Source organism: Acanthopagrus latus, chromosome 16 (assembly GCF_904848185.1).
Source record: "Acanthopagrus latus isolate v.2019 chromosome 16, fAcaLat1.1, whole genome shotgun sequence".
NCBI lineage: Eukaryota > Metazoa > Chordata > Actinopteri > Spariformes > Sparidae > Acanthopagrus > Acanthopagrus latus.
Window position 1 is genome coordinate 2,212,347 of NC_051054.1, and position 18,014 is coordinate 2,230,360.

Here is an 18,014-nt window from a genome sequence, read left to right on the forward strand (position 1 = left end):
GCTCTGCTCGGAGACAAACTTTGATTTAATAATCAAGTAAACTCTGCTCCACCCCTGACCGTCGCTCTCTTCAGCAGTCTGAGGATCTGAATCATGTCACCTGACACACACAGTCACTAACAAAACCCAAAGTGTGTGACACATGTTGGCTGTTCAATGATTAACCCTCCACAACCTGCAGCCCGACAGCTCGCTTTGTGTGTTTTAGACCCAAAAGGAACACAAGAGAAAGATTAGCAACAGTTTCCCACAGAGAAACAAGTTTGTAGAGCAGTCTCTCTCATCTATCTTTACACTTAAATACATACTATCATTCTGTACCAACATCTGGACCCTAAATACTGACTCTTGCTGTGCAGTGAGTCTTCAAAAGTCACAAAGATTTTAAGTTTGGGGGAGATGTACATGGAAAACCAGCAGTCTTGACTTAAATATTTGACTTTGTGCAGCTTCAGTGAGAAGCTGATGAAGACCTCACGTTTTATCCACCAGCCAAAAGATATTCAGTCAACTGTCACAGAGGAAACCAGCACATATTCATATTTAAGAAGTGAGAATCTGTGAATGTTTAAGCTTCTTTCCTTAACAAATAATACAAACATCAGGAGCCACATGACATCTTGACATGAAGATAGTTTTTTTGTTTTTTAAAGGAGTATAAGAAATAAAGTCAAATAAAACTCATTGCAGAAGCATTTTGTTGGTCGGAGGCTTGTGATTGGAGGACAACCTGCGTGACTGCACCTGGAGAGGAGTTGGGTGTATGAAGCCCATCAGACTTACCTTGAGGCAGAGTTCCTCCCACTGACAGTGCAGGTGCTCCACCTGCTCCTGCAGCAGCAGGACATCGTCGGCGATGATGTACTGGGACAGATCCGTCTTCATGGTGCTCAGCTCCGTCAGGCTCTCAGCCCAGTCCTCCAGGGAGTCCTCGTTCTCCTGCATACCATAACACACCAACCGGCACAACAAACCGTCAGAGACCCCCTCAACAGCTCGCTCTCTCACAACTAATGTCTCTCTCTCTCTCTCTGCCCGGCCCCTTTCTCTTTCTCTCTCTCTGTCTCTCTCTCTCTCTCCCCGCCCAGAGAGGATTATGGGCCACGGGCTGCAGGCCGGGCCGGGGGGAGGGGTGACGGTGGAGGGGGAGGGGAGGGGAGGGGAGGGGATTGAGGGAGGGGTGGAGGTTAACGGCTGTGATGGGTCAGAGAGGATGAGTGTCGACGAACCTGTTTTCAAACTTGGCTTTGAAACTTTTAAGTGTCTGTTTCCTCCTTAAAGTCCCTGAAGGCAACACGTCCGTCTGCAGCTCTACCACTGTTTCTGTTCCTGACTCATCACAACACATTTTCACCTGTCTGTTAAATATGAAGCTAGCCTGACATGACATGTGATGAGCTGTTAGTTTACAAAAGACTGTGACACAAAACTCCAGACTGGAGTTACTTTCAGGGCAGAAATAAATAATTAACTGTTTGAGGTTCTTATAAATTAACAAAGACAAAGAATGACCTCGCTATTACACAGAAATGGTCCTGAACAAAATGTACAAAAATGTCACAATCAAACTTTTATTTGGTTACTAATTTAGGCTCCTCCCACCAAGGCTTTACTCAGCCAATCAGATTAGTGCCTCCTGTGTGTTTTGATTTGTACCTTGTTGAATTTCTCAGCGCTCTGCAGCTCCTCATCGCTGTCTGGCATCGACTGGTTCAGTCTGGTCTTCATGTCCTTCAGCTGCATCATGCTGTCTGCCAGTCCGGCCTCGCAGCGCTCCCAGTTCTGAGACCCGATAAATAAAACTCAATCAAACAGATCAATGCAGCAGGTTCTCAAAAACAAACACTGATTGGCTTTATGAGTGACGAGCGAGCCGCCCTCCTCCTCCTCCTCCTCCTCCTCCTCCTCCTCCTCCTCCTTTGTCTCTGACTTCCTAAACATGTCCACTGTCATTAATTAGAGCTGATTGGATTAACTTGGCGGCTCTCAGGCAAACACAAATGGTCAGAGGTGACGGTGGACAGATGGAGGAGGGAGGATTCAGACCTGCAGTCAGACAGTCAGGTGTCTGACTGCAGGTTCAATAAACAAAAATACGCCTCGTTCATCAGGCTGTAGGGAAACCTGCAGCTAATTCAGGCTAGAAGAGTCTCTCCTGCAGGATGCATGCTTCAAAATGGGTTTACCCAACATCTGGCAGGTCCACCATATGTGTGTAACATGTGTAAGACTGTAAGGCTGCATACTTAATCACTATATTATAAAAACTCCAACATGACCAAGTGCAATATCCAAATCACAGAGGCTGCCAGTATTGGATAGAAGGACGTTGATGTCACTGTCTCCGGGGAGCATCACTGCAGCTCTCTCACTGTGACTCAGATAATGTTGCTGAACTGTATTGATTTTGTATCTCCAGAGGAACCTGAGCCTCAGATTTAAATCAACCAGAGGCTGATGGCTCGGTTACACGCAGCCGAACAGATAATAAATCACAAACCAAACACGTGTGGGTGAATATCTGAGGAGGATCTGTTACAAGATGACATTTCTACTGAGAGGAAAACTTGATAGATGCTCTTAGAAAGTACGAATATGGAGATGATCTCAGAGACGATAAGGATATTTTCAAAGACGTAAAGCAGAGAAAGCTGGTAACATTTCACAATTGTGAGGATGGAAACAGGAAAAGACAACAGATCATTAAAATTTGATTCTAGGCTAAAAACCAGGACGAGACCAGGACGTTGCTTGATGGAGTCCAGACAAGATTCAAATAAGGTCAGTTTAAACAAAGACCAAGATAAATCCAAGACAGAAGATATTCAGTATCCACAGCGAGCTTCAAGAACCTGACAGGGAGAGCACGAGTACCTTGACGATGGCCTCGGTGAGGTCCATCCTCCGGCCCAGCAGGCTGTGGAGGTTGTCCCACTCTTCCTGCAGGGTTCCCAGGTCCGTCTGCAGCTGAGCCTGGATCTCCTCGTCCCCCATGGAGAAGAGCTGGCGGCCGACGTCCAGGGTGTGGATGAAGCTGGACTGATACCTCTGGAACAGCAGCTCCGTGTGCTGAGGAGCGAGAGGGAGGGAGGGAGGACAGGAGGAGGCGTCTTTAAAGAGGAGCAGCTTATTGTTTTGTTATCTTCACCAACGATCAACTCAAATCTCATCTCTTCTTTTCATTACAGGCTTAAAGGAATCAGAATGGAGACTCTGTTCCTCGTCTCTTTTGTCTATTTGAGGTAAATCTAATCAGCAGCAGTCGTTTCTCTATCTTACAGAAGCTGTTTGTTTCTGACGACTGAACTGAATCTGAACTAACATCCATTTCCTCATGATAGTTTCCATCAGTTCCCTGAATGCATTTAAACTCCAGGCCCGGCTCTGTCCGTCTCACCTGGAGGTCCTGCAGGGAGCGTCGGAGCTGCTGCAGGCTGCAGCGAGCCGGTCCGGCGGGAGGAAGGAGCGTCTGCGTCTCTGACAGGAACTTCTGCAGCTTCCTCAGGCTGCGGCTGTACTGGTGCCAGTGCTTCACCAGCCCCTCCACCAGGGAGCGCCTCTGATCCGCCCGCTGCACCGCACCCTGCCAGTGCTCCCGCAGCGAGGCCAGCTTTAGGATGAAGTCGCTCCTGAAGATAAAAACAGTCAGATGTCAGTAAAGATTAGATGATTTCATGCTTTTATACTGGATCCTGTTTACACGTCGTCTCACCTGTCCTCCACCTCTCCTCTCTGCAGCAGGTGAAGAGCTTCAGTGACCACTGAATGAAGGATCTGGTGACCGATGGACAGCTCGGCCTGGAAGCGCTGAAACACCAGGAGAGGATCACACATCTCTGTGTGTTTGTAGTGAATGTTGAAGTCTATCAGCGAGTGTGTTTGTCACGTTTCATACCTTGTGTGTGCAGAGCTGCTCTCTGAGGCCGATGTAGGAACCGGCCACGTCTACAGTCAGCCCGTCCTCCATCCTCTGCAGGAACGACATCCAGCTCTCACACTTCTGCTCAAAGCTCTGCCGCCTCAGTGCCTCCGTCTGCAGCTCGCTGCACATCCAGAAACACAAAAACACACCGTCAGAAAGCAGCTGGCTGAAGAAGCTCAGAGTCTGGTAACTGAACCAACGTGAAGAGGGTGAATGTGGAGAGGTTTCTCCAGGTTAATCAAAAAAACAGATTGCTCGATAATTAAAATAATCATTAGCTGCAGCCCTCCTATGTATCATGACATCACAGACTCGTAGAGATCTGAGGTCTGACCTGCAGGCCTCCTCGGCTCGGGCGGAGGCGTCGACCCAGCAGCGGTTGAGGCGCTGCAGGCGGCGTGCTGCAGCGTCGCCTGGCGTCAGGCTGCGGCTCAGCTCGTTCAGCACATCCAGGTCAGCAGACAGGCCGCTCAGCTCCAGGAGGCCAGACTGCAAACATATGGTGGCATCTCAGATCACAGGAGATCACAACAGTCTGGACTAGTTCACACATGACATCACCAACATGCCACACGCATGTTCTGAGTTCTTCTGCCCCCATTTTGTCCTCAATTCTCTTAATTTATCGAAGTACTGGTCCAAAATTTCTCCTCTCAGGTGGAGGCAAAAACCTTGTAGATGCTCTGAAGCTTTGAAGCAAAAATTGATATTTATCGCCAACAATTTCATGAAAAATGAGCATCCAACATCAAGAATAGCAACAAAAATCAACTTGTGTTGAGACTGTTCAGTCGAAGATTCAATCAATCATTATTAGCATCTTTTTACAAGATTAAATCAATTCTTTAATCAAGTTCATTTGTAGAAAAATAGTTTTAAAAACTCCACTTCCAATAAAAAAACCTTTCTAGCTGCACCATATTAAACACAATGCCAGTTCTTCCTTTATCTTAATTCACAACAACACAAAATAACATTCATTCATAAACTCTCCTCTCTCTCACCTGGTCTGCTGTCTGAGCCTCATCCTGCAGACGCTGCTGCCAAAGATCCAGGTTCCTCTCCAGTGACACCAGTACGCCTCCGAACTCCTGCAGCCGCTTGAGCTCCTCCTACACACACACACACACACACACACACACACACACACACACACACACACACACGACCATCTGTGAGTTAATTTATAGGTCACTGTCACACTCAGGTCAGGAAACAGGTAAGCCCGACCCTGACAACACGCCTTTATCTGCACAGTCTAAAAATAGGAACTAGAGCATAATACATGTATTTGACTGTTTTCTTTATAAACGGTACAAATATTTTGGTATTTGTCCAGCAGCAGCAGGTTGCAGTAAAATCAATACATTCAGGTTTGTACATGTCAGAAGTCAGTTAATCATTGAACAGCTGAGTGTGCTGACTGACAGCGTCTTTACTTCACAGCTCCAGTCAGACTTCACTCAATCTCACAAACACACTCCTTCATTCATTCATGAAGTCGTACCTGCAGCTGACCCAGCTTCCCTGCCAGAGTCCTGCTGAGCTGCTGGACCCCACGCGACAACAAGCGGCTCTCTGATTGGACCAGACTGGCAGCTGAAGGTTCCAGGTGGCCAATCAGGTCCTTGGAGGCCTCCAGCACCCCCTCCAGGTCAGACTGCAGAGTGTCGGTCCTCTCCTGGAGACTCTGGAGAAGAAATAAGAGGACTTTAGCCTGTTGTGTTAATGTAGAGACACGTGAGACTGTTCTGCAACTACAAGGTCTGGATGTATTTATTTATTTATATAGTGTTTGCCTGTAGAAGCTTTAAAACTAGTGAAATGCCAGAAAATGTCTCAGCTGTGGAGAAGCAAATGAGCATTAAAACTACAGATCCAGAAAGTCTTTGTTCAGGACAGTTGTCCACCGAAAAAGGTCGAGAGATGAAGCTGAAATCTCCACAATGGCTAACAAGTGGATCTTTGGCTCATAACTTCATATCTTGTTGAGGTATGTGCAAAAACAGTGCAGTGGAAAAACAGGACTTGAGTTTTGATGTTGGGAGAGTTTCATAATTTAAAAAAAAAACTTTGAAAAGTTGACATGAAAGTGCTGCTAGAAGAATCTTCAAACTGACAGATGGTGAGTTCTGAGAGCGACGGACGATGAGTCACTGAGAGTGAAAAACAGAAATAATGGATGTGTTTTTGATGATTTTTGCATCTTTAAATATCCCTTTTTGCCACTTCCTGAGATCCACACAGCTTGCTTTTTATGAACCTTTCATGAACTTGAACATACTCTTCCTGAGAGGATTTTTAAAGGAGGATTCAGGTTCTATTTCTGACAGTCACTTTCAGACAGTAACAGCCCGTCACTCTGCAAAACTTGGAACATATGACATGAAATAATCCACGTTGGACGAAAAATTTGACAGATATTGGAGAAAAAAGTCACTTCCTGTGTTTTTTTTCCTCACCTGGACGTTGTGAATCTTGACAGCGATCTGCTCCACGGTGTTATCATCCGTCGACGCTCTGCTCAGCTCCGCCTCCACGTCGCTCTGCAGCTTCTGCAGCCGCTCGGAGAAAGACGCAGCCAGCCGGGCGTAGATCTCCCACACCTGCAGGACTTGCCGACTCCTCTGGAGCTGCTCGTTCAGTGCTCTGGACACGGCTGTCCACCTGGAGGACACAAAGACGACAGATGAATGAGCGTGACTGTGTGTATGTGTGTCAGAAGCAGCTTGTATCTGTCTCACCTGTCTCTCTGCCCGTCCAGCTGCTTGGTGAGGAGGGAGGCAGCAGCAGGACTGATGGTGTCTCTGAGGGAGGAGACGCTTCGACTCAGCTCGTCCCACTCGGCCTCCGATGCTTCTGTCTCCTTGTGAAGAAGCTGCTCACAACACAACAAACAGTGTGAGGTGACTTTCTTGATCTATTTGAATTCTTTCCATCAAATTCCATCGGTGATGACGAGTAATAAACACGTGCTACCTGCAGCCTCTCGTGGAGATCTCTGTGTGCCTGCAGGCAGATCTGAGGGCTGCTATGATGATCAAGAGTCTGAGACGTCCTCGCTGTTTTCTGCATCATCTGAGTCAGTCGCTTCGCCACACAGTCCCACAGCTGCTGGGCCTGAACCAGCCTCTGTTTGACAGATGCATTCTGGTAAAGGACAGACGGAGGACAAAGACAAACAGGTAAATAAACTTGTCTAATATTGTGGGACAGTTTCTTCCAGTAAAGGATGTCGATGGTGGTCTTACAGCCAGCAACAGAAACTACTTGCATACATTGTGTGTTAATTCTGCAACCATTAAACATTTCATTTCTCCATGTTCGCTCTGTGTCGTTCACCTGGAGTTTCAGAGCTGCACAGTTCTGGATGCAGTTTTCTGTCTGAGAGATGAAATCACAGCCGTTGTTTCCTCCTCCACCGTCGAGTTTGTCTCTCACCTCCTGAAGAGCTGCAGACTTCTGCCCAATCTTCTCCTCCAGATCCTGACAGAGCAAGAAGATGAAAACCTGAATGAGCAGGCTGAGGAGGCGTGTGGAGCTTTCTGTGTTTTGTCACTTGGTCCAGAGTCCAGATGTGACCTCTGACCTGGCAGGTGTTGACGCTCCTCTGCAGCTCCGTCCGGCTGCTGGGCGTCTGAGCCGAGTCCATCCAGAGGTTTTGATCCGTGATCCAGCTGCTGATCTGCTGCAGTCGGGCCTCCTGCTCCGTCCTGCTCCTCAGCTCCTCCTCCACCTCCTGGATCTGAACACCACCACAAAACAACAACAGCAGGTCAGACTTGTTACTTCTGAATGTCGAGGACTTCAGTATATGAAAACTCAGGTGGCGACAGATTCGGACCTGAGAGCTGAGGGTTTCCTGCAGACTGAGCCACTGATGGGTCACCCGACCCTGCTCCTCTGCAAACTGGGTGTGTTCATAGCGCCTCCTCTGCTCCTCCTCAGTACTGCACTTATGTAACGGCTGATGCACATAGTCCAGCGTGGCCTGATGAGCCGACATCTCCGTCTGACACTCCTGAGAGAAGAGAGGCGTCAACCAGGTGTTTTACCAAACAGAAGAACATCTACTAAGACCCAAAGATCACCGGTCCAGAAAAACATACGACTGCTGGCAGAACATTTTATATTTATTTCCATTCACTGTTCAGTCTTTCTCTACCTTGCAGTACTTCAGGAGCTGCCTCAGGTCACTGTGGTTGGAGGAGGTTTGGTTGGTTCTGCTGCGGTGCTCCTCCAGTCGGGTCTCAGCAGCTTCCAGCCAGGCCTGCAGCTCCAGCAGCGCCCCCTGCTGGGTCAACGTCTTCATCCATCGCTGAGGAGACAAGAAATAACAAAATTACTCCCACAAACGTAACTTTTAATCATTTGATTTCTTGTGGTGTCTTTACTTTGAATTGAGTCTTTCTTGACCTACAAGGTGAATCTGAAGTCAGCTTTTAAACTGAATTCGTACCCGAAGAGGAAAAGATTGAAAGGGGAAAAGACTTTCAGAATCAGAAGAGTAGAGGAAAACTGGATGAGGAGAAACAAGAAGGGCAGAAAATAACAAGAACAGAAGGATGAAGAGGAGATGAGAGGGGATGAAGAACAGGGACAGACAGACAGACAGACAGACGGATGGATGGATGGAGGGGAGAATGGCTTCACACCAATCAGGGTGAAGAGTCCTCGTGGCGGCTTTGTGCTGCACAGTGGGGATGTTTAAAACTAATTGGTGACAGAGACTGAAGCTGGTTTCTGAAATACCAAACTGCTCCATACTGAACCTGTGGGCATGGAAAATAGGATCCAGGTGAAACTTTGACATTTTAGAAACACATCAGGGGAAAAAACAGTGTCAAAGTAAAACCTGGACTGGATGTTTGTGATCCTGCATTATAGTGACTCCAATTCACAGTCGGCTCACCTTATGCAGAGCTTGTTGGACGACAGGAACATCAGCCAGCAGACCGGACCAGGCCAGTTCTATCTGTCGGAGCTGGGAGTGGACTGAACTGGGATCTGAGTCCAAAGCCTCGCTGTCCTCAGGGTTCCTCTCAGAGTCTCCATCTGCTTCCTTCAGCTGGACCAGCTGAGCTGCAGTACCGATCACGGCCACCTTGAGTCCAGATCTGGCCTCTAAATCTTTGGTCAAAGCCTAAAGAAGAAATGTTTTCAGCTTCTCTTACAAGTAACCAACAAACTCTCATGAAGATCGTAGTCAGATGAGTGGAGTTCTCACCACGAACTGGAGGTAGGTGTCCCGCCTCTGTTCAACATCCATCGCCTGGTTGGCTGAGACGGAGAGCTGACTCCATCTGTCAATCATCTCTCTGGCCCCGCCCATCCAGTCAGACAGTGCAGCAGTGTCACGAAGAAATCTGTTTATTGGTGGAAAACAGTTTTATTTTTCATCGACTGAGACTTTATGGACGTTAACATCCTTGTCAAGTCACATTTAAAGAAGTCGAAACGTCTGCAGTTTAAACTAAAAGTTTAATCTCTCTCTCATTGCTCACCTGCTCCTCAGCTTCCACTTCCTGTCTACGTTGGAGCGTTTGTGCTCCAGCTTTTTCTGCAGGACTCTCCAGCGTGCCTCCAGCTGACCGGTGGCCACACCCACTCCTCTACAGCCCGCCTCCTGCAGCCAGAGCCCCGCCTCCAGCATCCGACTGAACCGCGCTCGGTTCCCCTCCAGAACGCCACGCAGCTCCTGTCAGGAGCACAAAACTGTATAACACTATCCTTCACAACATTTGAACCTTATTTTAAACCGAATTTAAACTTGAAGGGGAAATACAGATCCTGGATTTTTTTTTTTTTCTGATATAACACTTATTTTCAACGAACTACAAGCTTTAGCATGAGCTTGTGTCGCACCCAACTTCAGTTTTTGAAATAATATTTAATTCTGGTCAGCATGCCCAAAAAACATGTAAACACATTTTAAGTATAAACATTCTAAGACTGGATCCTTTAGCATAGCATGCTAGTATTATGCTAAAGGGCTAGTTTGACATCTTGGGAACAAGTTTGCATCTATTTGCTTTCCGAGAGTTCGATGAGTAGATCAATATGTCTTTAATCATAATAAAACATTAGCATATGAACCTATAAATTAGCATTAAACTCAATGTGTCACTAAAGTTAGATAAACTAAATGACTGTTGAGTTTTGTGATGTAAACCTGAGCGTGACAAGCTGAGTGTGAGACATCTTAAAATGTCTGTGCGAGTCTCTTGTCCCCCGTCTTTAAAGTCAATTTCAGATAAAAGAGGATGATTTCCAATCCCACAAGAAAGCAACAGGGAATATGAACCAAAATGAATTCTACTTGGAGGCCTCCGCTCGGCTAATCACTCACATCAAAGCCGAGGAACATCATGTGCTCATACAGAAAACAACCCATTTGCTTGTATTTAATTGAGCCAATAAGGTTTCTGAGTGCTGGGAGCGAGGAGCGCGACCCAACCGGCTCCAAATGAGCAGAAGGGAACAACGGAAAACATTCTCCCTGTCCTCCGGTGGGTAAATCAGAATCATCCCCTGATGGTCAGAAAGCACATGTATTAACAAAAGATTACCTGGTAGACTGAGAGCTTCTCTGATATCTGCTCCTCAGAATCACCCTCGTGCATCTTGGGAAATGAAGTCTCGATGCCTCTCAGCAGGGAGTCTGACCAGAGGCTGTCCTCCTCCCACTGTGACCACATCTGAGGCAGAAGAAGAGATGTTATGAGAATCTATTCTGTGATTGTTACTGAGTGATTCTCAGTCCTGATGGTTTTAAGTAACTTCACCTGTTTTGTTCTTGATATTTAAAATGACACTACCTGTAGTTTCTCCTCCATCCTGATCCCTGTCTCCAGTCCGAGCTGCTGCAGTCGGGCCACCTCACCCTGCAGGCCGGTCACTACACCCTCCCACCTCTGGAGGGCGCTCTCTGGGACTCTCTGGGTTAGGTACTGCAGGATCTTAAAGTGCTGGCTCAGGAACCGGAAGAACTTCTAACGATAAGAAGAGTATGTCATGATTAGAATGATATTTCTTGATTACATACAACACAGATGACTCTGATCTGTATTTGGTCAGTCTGACCGTGTGGCTGCTGAGCTGCTGCTGGAGCTGAGCTCTGCTGTGGAGCTTTGAGTCGGGCTGCTGTGTGAGACGTTCAGAGCCCAGAACGAGCAGCTCCTGCAGGCTGTGGACCAGCCGCTCGTACTGCTGCTGCAGCTCCACGCTGCTCTTCAGATCATCAGTGTGGGACCGGACAGCACCCAGAGCACCATCCAGCTCAGCCTGCAGGGAAGAGACAGACACTATCAAGATTTAAACGTGTTTGCATGCAGTTTCCCTGCACATGTGACCAAGATACAGCAGCTAGCGCACCTGCAGCTGTGTGGCCTGGTGGACGACAGCAGCAGGCAGGTTGTGTCTGTCGGCCTCCTGCAGCAGGGAGCTCACCTGCTCCACCTGCTGCTGCAGAGACTCCTGCACCTGAACCAGCGCCTGGAAGACACACACACACACACACACACACACACACACACACACACACACACACACACACACACTTTGACAGCTGAAAAACTTTACAACTGCATTTTAATACATTCGTCAGAGCACGTTTACTTTTCTGGCTGTTATTATTCCTGTTCATAAAACTGTGTACTGTACTTGTTTCACTCCTTCTACAACACCGGACCTTTAAGAAATACCTTTTTTAAATCGACCATACAAGATAGTTGGCGATTTATTTCATGTCAACTGGTGAATCTCTGCAGCTGTAACACCATCAGACATCAGCTGCATTTCACTCTGATCGCTCTGATCATGAGCGGCTTCTTCAAGGGAAACTTCTCCAGGGAAACAGTACCTGATGTTGTTCGTTAAGGCGCGTGGTTCCACTGAATTCATTAAGTATTTGGCGAACGGTCGTCTGGTTAGAAGTGAAGGCTGCATGCAACTCATTTAGTTGAATCTGTGGGTTAAACACACAACACTGGTTCTTTAGACAACAAGGGATTTATTTTGAAGAAACTCTACTTTGTATTAATTTGTTAGGTAAGGTAGATATTTGATGTTACAGCACCTGGAGGACAACTCGCACAGTAAAAAATGACACAGTAAAGATAAAACATAATTTAAATATTTCAGGGTGGATTAGCGTGTCCTCACTGGTGCAGTTAATCAGAGTTGGCGCTCATATCTGACCTGCTGCTTTGAATTCTCCTCCTGCAGGGTTCGGAGCTGCTTCTCGGTGCTGCTCAGTGCAGCCTGGACCACAGGAAGGACTCTGCACACGTCATCTACACACTGCTGACCGCACTCTGACCCCAGCACACTGCTGACCTTTGACCCCTGAGAGGCCAGCTCGCTGCTAAACATAGCCAGCTCTGCAGACAGACTCTGAAAAGGAAACCCCAAACACAATGGCTGATGGGTAAAGAGAGATGGTTCGTGACAGATGATGATCTGTTCCAACTTAAAGTAACAATAATGATTTTTTGCATTTTTCCACAATTTCCACAATCTGTCTCAGTCTTTTTAAACTTTCTGTTTCAGTGGATTTGTGTTTGTCGTTGAGTCACACCTGCAGCTGCAGCAGCCTCAGCTGTACGTCTTCCTCAGGTGTCTCCCCGGCAGGCGAGTCCAGCAGTGTGATGATGGAGGACAGAGACAGGGACGCGCCGTACAGCACATGAAACAAACCCTCGTCCAGCGTCTGATGGGAGCCGTCCACGGAGGACGCCTGGAGACGGAGAGGTAGTCAAACTATTAACAACACAAATGAGAAGGTTGACACAGATTCATGATGCTTTCTTTAACAACATGACTCAGGAGGAAGACGATGAAGAGGTTAACATCTGTCGTGTCACATGATGAAGCCCGAGACCTCTTCAGGTGGTGAACCTCTGGTCTGGACTACAACACCAGCAGCTGTCCAGGAGTCACATGACCCAACATACACATTCTGCGTGCACCTGATCCCGGCTCTCCGCGGCCGTGTGTCCCAGCTCTCTCAGGTGGCTGATGTGAGTTTGGAGCTCTTTCAGGGTTTGTGTGCCAATCATACGTCCTGCTGTTCCATCACTACGCCTCCGAGATGAGTCTGTCACCTTCAGAGAGAGAGAGAGAAACACACAACTTTCATCAAGCCCTGCAGGAGTCCCCATCTCACCGAAGACACAACAAAGTGCCTTCGGCTCAAAGAAGGTGATAATCAAGCGCGGCGAGAACAGCGATTTTCTCTCTTGTATTTGAAGCGTGATAATCAAGCTCTTCAGCTGTCACGATGAAGGTCTTACCTCAGAGGGAAGACGCAGCCAGCTCTCCTCCACAGTGAGCAGCCGACTGTGGAGGCGATCCCACTTCGTCTGAGCAGAGTCGTCCTCCACATCAGGCTCAGCAGGAGGACGCCTGCAGGGAGACAAGAGGCTGAAAATTAACTCCATCTTTCTTTCTTTCCTTCTTTCTTGGAGGTATACTTTTAAACTTCATGTCAGTTTCTCTCTGAAAATTGGAAAATAAATGAGGCTAACATATGTCAGTAAATGGCATTTCCATTACAGCGTTCTTCTTACTTTTTATTCTGTTTTAGCCTTATTCTCTCCGCTTGTGTTAAAGAAACTAATACTCACAATTTAACTCACTGATTTTGATTTATGAGGAGTTAATAAAAGCAAAAAATTATGAAGGACTTCAGGAATGAAATTGAATAAAATTTCTGCATCACAGTACAAATTAAATATATCTTACACGCTGTGATATTAAAACATGCAGTATGTAATATAATAACAGAGTGGTGATGCAGTACGTTACCTTTGTGACACCTGGTCCTCTGAGTCCTGGCTGTGGAGTCGAGCTCGGCTGCCCTGCCTGGCGATGGCCTGAGTCAGTCCTCTCTGCTCAGTCAGCTGCTGCTCCAGCTCCTGAACAACAGACAGACTGTTACATCTACACAACTTCAACATACTCCTATAATAGTCTCCTAAAATGTAAGATGCTTGAATTCATGGGAAGAAACACAGAGATAGATGAAGAGTTCTGATGGTCTAATAAAGCTCGACTGGGTTTGAGGGTCCGGTACCTTCTGCTGCTGCAGGCTGCTCTGCCGCAGGAGTTTGTTTCTTGGTGAGGAGAAGATCTCCTGGACGCTGCTGCTGCGCTTCAGCTTGGACTCCTGGTGGCGCTCCGGCTGAGGAACAGACTTCTGAGGCTGAGACAAAGAAGAGACATGAAAAAGGTTTATGTGACTTCACTGCAGCGGTTCTCATCATCAGTGTGTAAAGTGGAGTTTGTTACTGTGACTGCTTCAGATGTCACGTTTTCTTTTCCCACCAAAGCCACTTGGACTTCTTCACAAGAAGACTTTGGAGCTGGTTCAGCCTGGGACAGTAAAACACAGCTGACACAGATCCAGACAGGCTGTGTTCTCCGCCCTCAGACTCATCAGACTTTCATTTTCAATTTGTAATATTCTTATTCAGACTTGCGATTTTTACCTCAAAGACTTGAAAACATCTCTGCATCACACTCACAGGTGTCAAACTAAACAGAGCTGCTGTCACGCAGAGTGGGAAACCTCTAACGAGGTGCTCGTGAGCCTGTAATGGTTTATTTGCAAACGTGTTAATAATTATCAGGGAGCGACGTTACACCATGCGGAGTCTGCAACACAAACACCTTCTAACTCTGCGAAATAAATACAAGTCAAATGAGAGAGAAAGTCAGAGAGATGAGATGGACCATAAGAAAGCAGAAAGATTATTGTTTCCTGTGTCGTTGAATCTCTGGAGATGCAGACGGTTCGTACCTGTTCCTGAGGCTCTCGGTGTGTGACGCCTCTCTCCTCCCCCTGTCGGTCCTGCAGCAGCTGCTGGAAGCGGACCAGGTTGGCCTTCAGGAGCTCCAGTTTGGATGAGAGCAGCTCGGCAGCTTCCTGCTGGGATGCCACAGCTCCCAGTTCATCCGACTGCAGGTCGGCGGCGGCTGCCAGGCCGAGAGCCGACAGACCGGCGACCTTCTGCTCGATCTCCTGGAACATCTCCTGTACATGAGCACACAGACATGAATCACAGGGCAGCATCTTCTCTGTCTGAGGTCAGTTAAAGCAGCTCAAAGCTTCATATTTAATGTTTCAGTTGTCTCTGTGATCGAGGCTCTCCAGCAGATTTGAATGAGACACGTGACCTCATCAGTGTGTTTTTGTTTGCAACAAAGCTTCATTCAAACCTGACGTGTGACTGTGTTTAACTCCTGAAACTTTAATGGAGGCTCCGGTTACACTCTCAGCGTCAGCAGGGAGGAAAATACCTGCCAGAGCTTTGAATGAGGGACCGACTAATGAAGCTGTGACGGCTGGAAACTACTATATATGTTTTGTATAAAATCCAACACAAACTGGTATCAGACTAGCAGCGCTGCAGCAGTGCCTCTGCCGTCTCCTGCAGCCTGTTTTCATGTGTTTGTTTGGTCATCATGGAGCTCTCAGCTGAGTTTAAACCAACAACATTTGATTTCTGACGTCCTGACCTGTGCTGTTTGTTCGCCACCTCTGCGGCCACGCTGCACCCTCAATGCAAATACAAATACAGCAACTGACGTGCAGTTTGTTAAACTTTGTCCTGCTAACGACCTGACAGACAAACAGACAGGGAGTGAGGCTGATATTCAACTAAAAATTTAAAAAAGGAGAGAGTGATTTCAGAAAAGTATTACATTTACATTTAAGGGCATTTAGCAGAAGTATTAAAAATGTTTGATATAAGAGAGAAGCGCTTTGAGTTAATGCTGCCTGAGCTGTCCGACCATTAGAGGCAGAGGTCATAAAACTGTAGACGTCATAAAATCACAACAGGTGACGTTAAAGAACACTTGCTCACCTGAGACTCACCTGAGAACAAGTCACACTAACACAGAGCAGCGGTTTATGATATAGTTTAGCGTTTATATTTTGCTGACACACGAATAAAAAAATCAACTTTATTCAAATGAAGTCATTTTCTAAAAGTATTTTGCTGGCAAGACAAAAAGCAAAAGACTATTTTTGAGAGTGTTGAGTAAATATATTGTGTTAAATATCATTATTCATCAGTTCCAGGACCTATTCTTGTTCTTGAATGAGCAAACAGACAGAGTGTGTGTGTGTCACTGTGCACAGACAGAGTGTGTGTGTGTCACTGTGCACAGACAGAGTGTGTGTGTGTCACTGTGCACAGACAGAGTGTGTGTGTGTCACTGTGCACACACAGTCTGAACATGACCGAGTTCAACTTTAACTTACTTTCCTTGCTGATGAACTTTGACTGAACAGAGTCAGACGTGTGAACATCTTATATCATCTGAGAAAGAAATTAAAAAAAAAAAAACATCCTGGGAGGGAATCTGAACCTCTGAGATGCCAGAACATGTTTTAAAAAAGTGTCAGATTCTCTGAGTGACACTGCGTTTTATTTCATCTTGTGTTGCTTTAAGTTCAAGGGAAAGTCAGAGATTAAGGAGGAAAATCAGCGAACAGGACTAAATATTACTTCGTCTGTGAACATTTCTACCTGAGTGACATCAGTAAGATTTGAATCTTGTGTCTTGAGGCCTCTCGACTTGTAACATCGTCAAAATCTTCAAGGTCTTATGACTGAACTTTTAAAAGAAAAAATCTATCTATGCAGAGGTGAGAAGTTTTCACTGGAGTGTGAAGGATAATGTAGATACACGACTCAGCATATATATAAAAAAGTCACTTTAATGACACATCGATGCAGAAATGTAACATATTACATATTTAACTGGAGCAAAAGAAATCATTTAAATGTTGTTGAGACGAAAGTTAAATCCAACCTCGTTATCTACAGACTTTCACTCTTTGACCTCACTTGGCCTGATCTTAACTCACTGCAGATACGAGCTGAAGCTCCTGGGCGTGACCTCGTCCCCTGGTGGGCGGAGCTTACCTGGCAGGTGAGCAGTTGCTGCTCCACGCTGTCCTGCATGGTCTCTGAAGCGGCAGCTCCGGCAGCTACCAGGCTCCTCTGGGCTTTCTGCAGCCACAGCTCCAGCTGGCCGACCCTCTCCAGGCACACATGGAGGACACCGTCACTGGGCCGGGACCCAGCTGAGCGAGGCTCCTCCGGGGCCTGGGACACAAACACAACACACCCGGCTGAACCTCTGTGCTCCAGGGTCACAGACACAGAGCATGGAGGGAGGGAGGAGGGAGCTGAGCTGTCTCTGTAGCTGTAACTCTACCTGAACCGGTTGTAGCTCTAATATTTAAACAGATTCTTCCTCTCACACTTGCAGCCTCTTCCCCTGCCTGGTTATCTCTCTTTCTCCTTTCCTTTCGCTCAAACACTCTCTCCTCTTTCTTTTCCCTCTCTGCTCCACCCACCTGTGGCAGAACAACCACTTCCTGGACTGGTGGCAGGGCTCCAGTGACAGTGACTCTTTATCACAGGAAGAGAGAGAGAGAGAGAGAGAGAGAGAGAGAGAGAGAGAGAGAGAGAGAGAGAGAGAGAGAGACAGAGAGAAAGAGGAGAAAGAAAAGAGGCCTCGGGCTGCAGGGGTGGAGCTGAGGCCGAGGAGCAGCTGAGCTGAGTGAGCAGTAAACACAAACACTTCCTCCTCAGACTGTCATCCATCTGATCGCTTGTTTCACCACAGCCTCATCTACTGCTCCTCTTTTTCTTCTACCTCTTCTTTGCCCTTTTGCGGACTGAATTATGAGAATTTTGCACCGTGCAAGTTCAAACTCACGATGCATCAAATGACAGCAGCCAGCGGAACACCGAGAGTCAGTAAACCTGCTCTGAACGTCAGCGTGAATCACTCAACTCGACCGCTCACAGGACTTTGAAGTCACTTTAGGCTGTTGTGAATATAAAGAGCCGTCTGTTCGTTCAGAGAAAGTATTTCTGCAAATAGTTCTGAGACAACCTTTATGAGGAAGTTTATTTTTAGTCTCTTGTTCTGTTCAGTTACTTTTATTGCTCCTTCAAATTAATAACTTGTGTCTGTGAAACAGTAACTCATGCTCTGAGAATAATCTGGCCGCTCCCTTCTTTGTTAAATAGGGCGGCGAAACACCAATACAGATACTACAAGGTGT

General features: G+C 46.8%; 1 protein-coding gene across 1 annotated transcript in view; it reads right to left on the reverse strand.

The window, feature by feature from the left end:
* The window catches only part of syne2b (spectrin repeat containing, nuclear envelope 2b), a 100,846-nt gene that overhangs the window by 21,367 nt on the left and 61,465 nt on the right, over positions 1 to 18,014 (reverse strand). Inside the window, exons 78-109 of the mRNA XM_037072237.1 lie at positions 16,861 to 17,151; positions 14,559 to 14,957; positions 13,998 to 14,126; positions 13,730 to 13,839; positions 13,216 to 13,327; positions 12,877 to 13,182; positions 12,501 to 12,659; positions 12,122 to 12,316; positions 11,784 to 11,888; positions 11,297 to 11,416; positions 11,006 to 11,206; positions 10,741 to 10,914; positions 10,492 to 10,620; positions 9,427 to 9,620; positions 9,150 to 9,288; positions 8,835 to 9,065; positions 8,088 to 8,240; positions 7,767 to 7,943; positions 7,512 to 7,667; positions 7,265 to 7,408; positions 6,902 to 7,072; positions 6,667 to 6,800; positions 6,385 to 6,589; positions 5,430 to 5,612; positions 4,927 to 5,034; positions 4,257 to 4,411; positions 3,896 to 4,043; positions 3,713 to 3,807; positions 3,398 to 3,629; positions 2,875 to 3,069; positions 1,657 to 1,782; positions 784 to 939 (exon numbers count right to left, since the gene is read on the reverse strand). Of these exons, the coding sequence (XP_036928132.1) occupies positions 784 to 939; positions 1,657 to 1,782; positions 2,875 to 3,069; positions 3,398 to 3,629; positions 3,713 to 3,807; positions 3,896 to 4,043; positions 4,257 to 4,411; positions 4,927 to 5,034; positions 5,430 to 5,612; positions 6,385 to 6,589; positions 6,667 to 6,800; positions 6,902 to 7,072; positions 7,265 to 7,408; positions 7,512 to 7,667; positions 7,767 to 7,943; positions 8,088 to 8,240; positions 8,835 to 9,065; positions 9,150 to 9,288; positions 9,427 to 9,620; positions 10,492 to 10,620; positions 10,741 to 10,914; positions 11,006 to 11,206; positions 11,297 to 11,416; positions 11,784 to 11,888; positions 12,122 to 12,316; positions 12,501 to 12,659; positions 12,877 to 13,182; positions 13,216 to 13,327; positions 13,730 to 13,839; positions 13,998 to 14,126; positions 14,559 to 14,957; positions 16,861 to 17,151 (5,532 nt within the window). The remainder of the gene's footprint in view (positions 1 to 783; positions 940 to 1,656; positions 1,783 to 2,874; positions 3,070 to 3,397; positions 3,630 to 3,712; positions 3,808 to 3,895; positions 4,044 to 4,256; positions 4,412 to 4,926; positions 5,035 to 5,429; positions 5,613 to 6,384; positions 6,590 to 6,666; positions 6,801 to 6,901; positions 7,073 to 7,264; positions 7,409 to 7,511; positions 7,668 to 7,766; positions 7,944 to 8,087; positions 8,241 to 8,834; positions 9,066 to 9,149; positions 9,289 to 9,426; positions 9,621 to 10,491; positions 10,621 to 10,740; positions 10,915 to 11,005; positions 11,207 to 11,296; positions 11,417 to 11,783; positions 11,889 to 12,121; positions 12,317 to 12,500; positions 12,660 to 12,876; positions 13,183 to 13,215; positions 13,328 to 13,729; positions 13,840 to 13,997; positions 14,127 to 14,558; positions 14,958 to 16,860; positions 17,152 to 18,014) is intronic.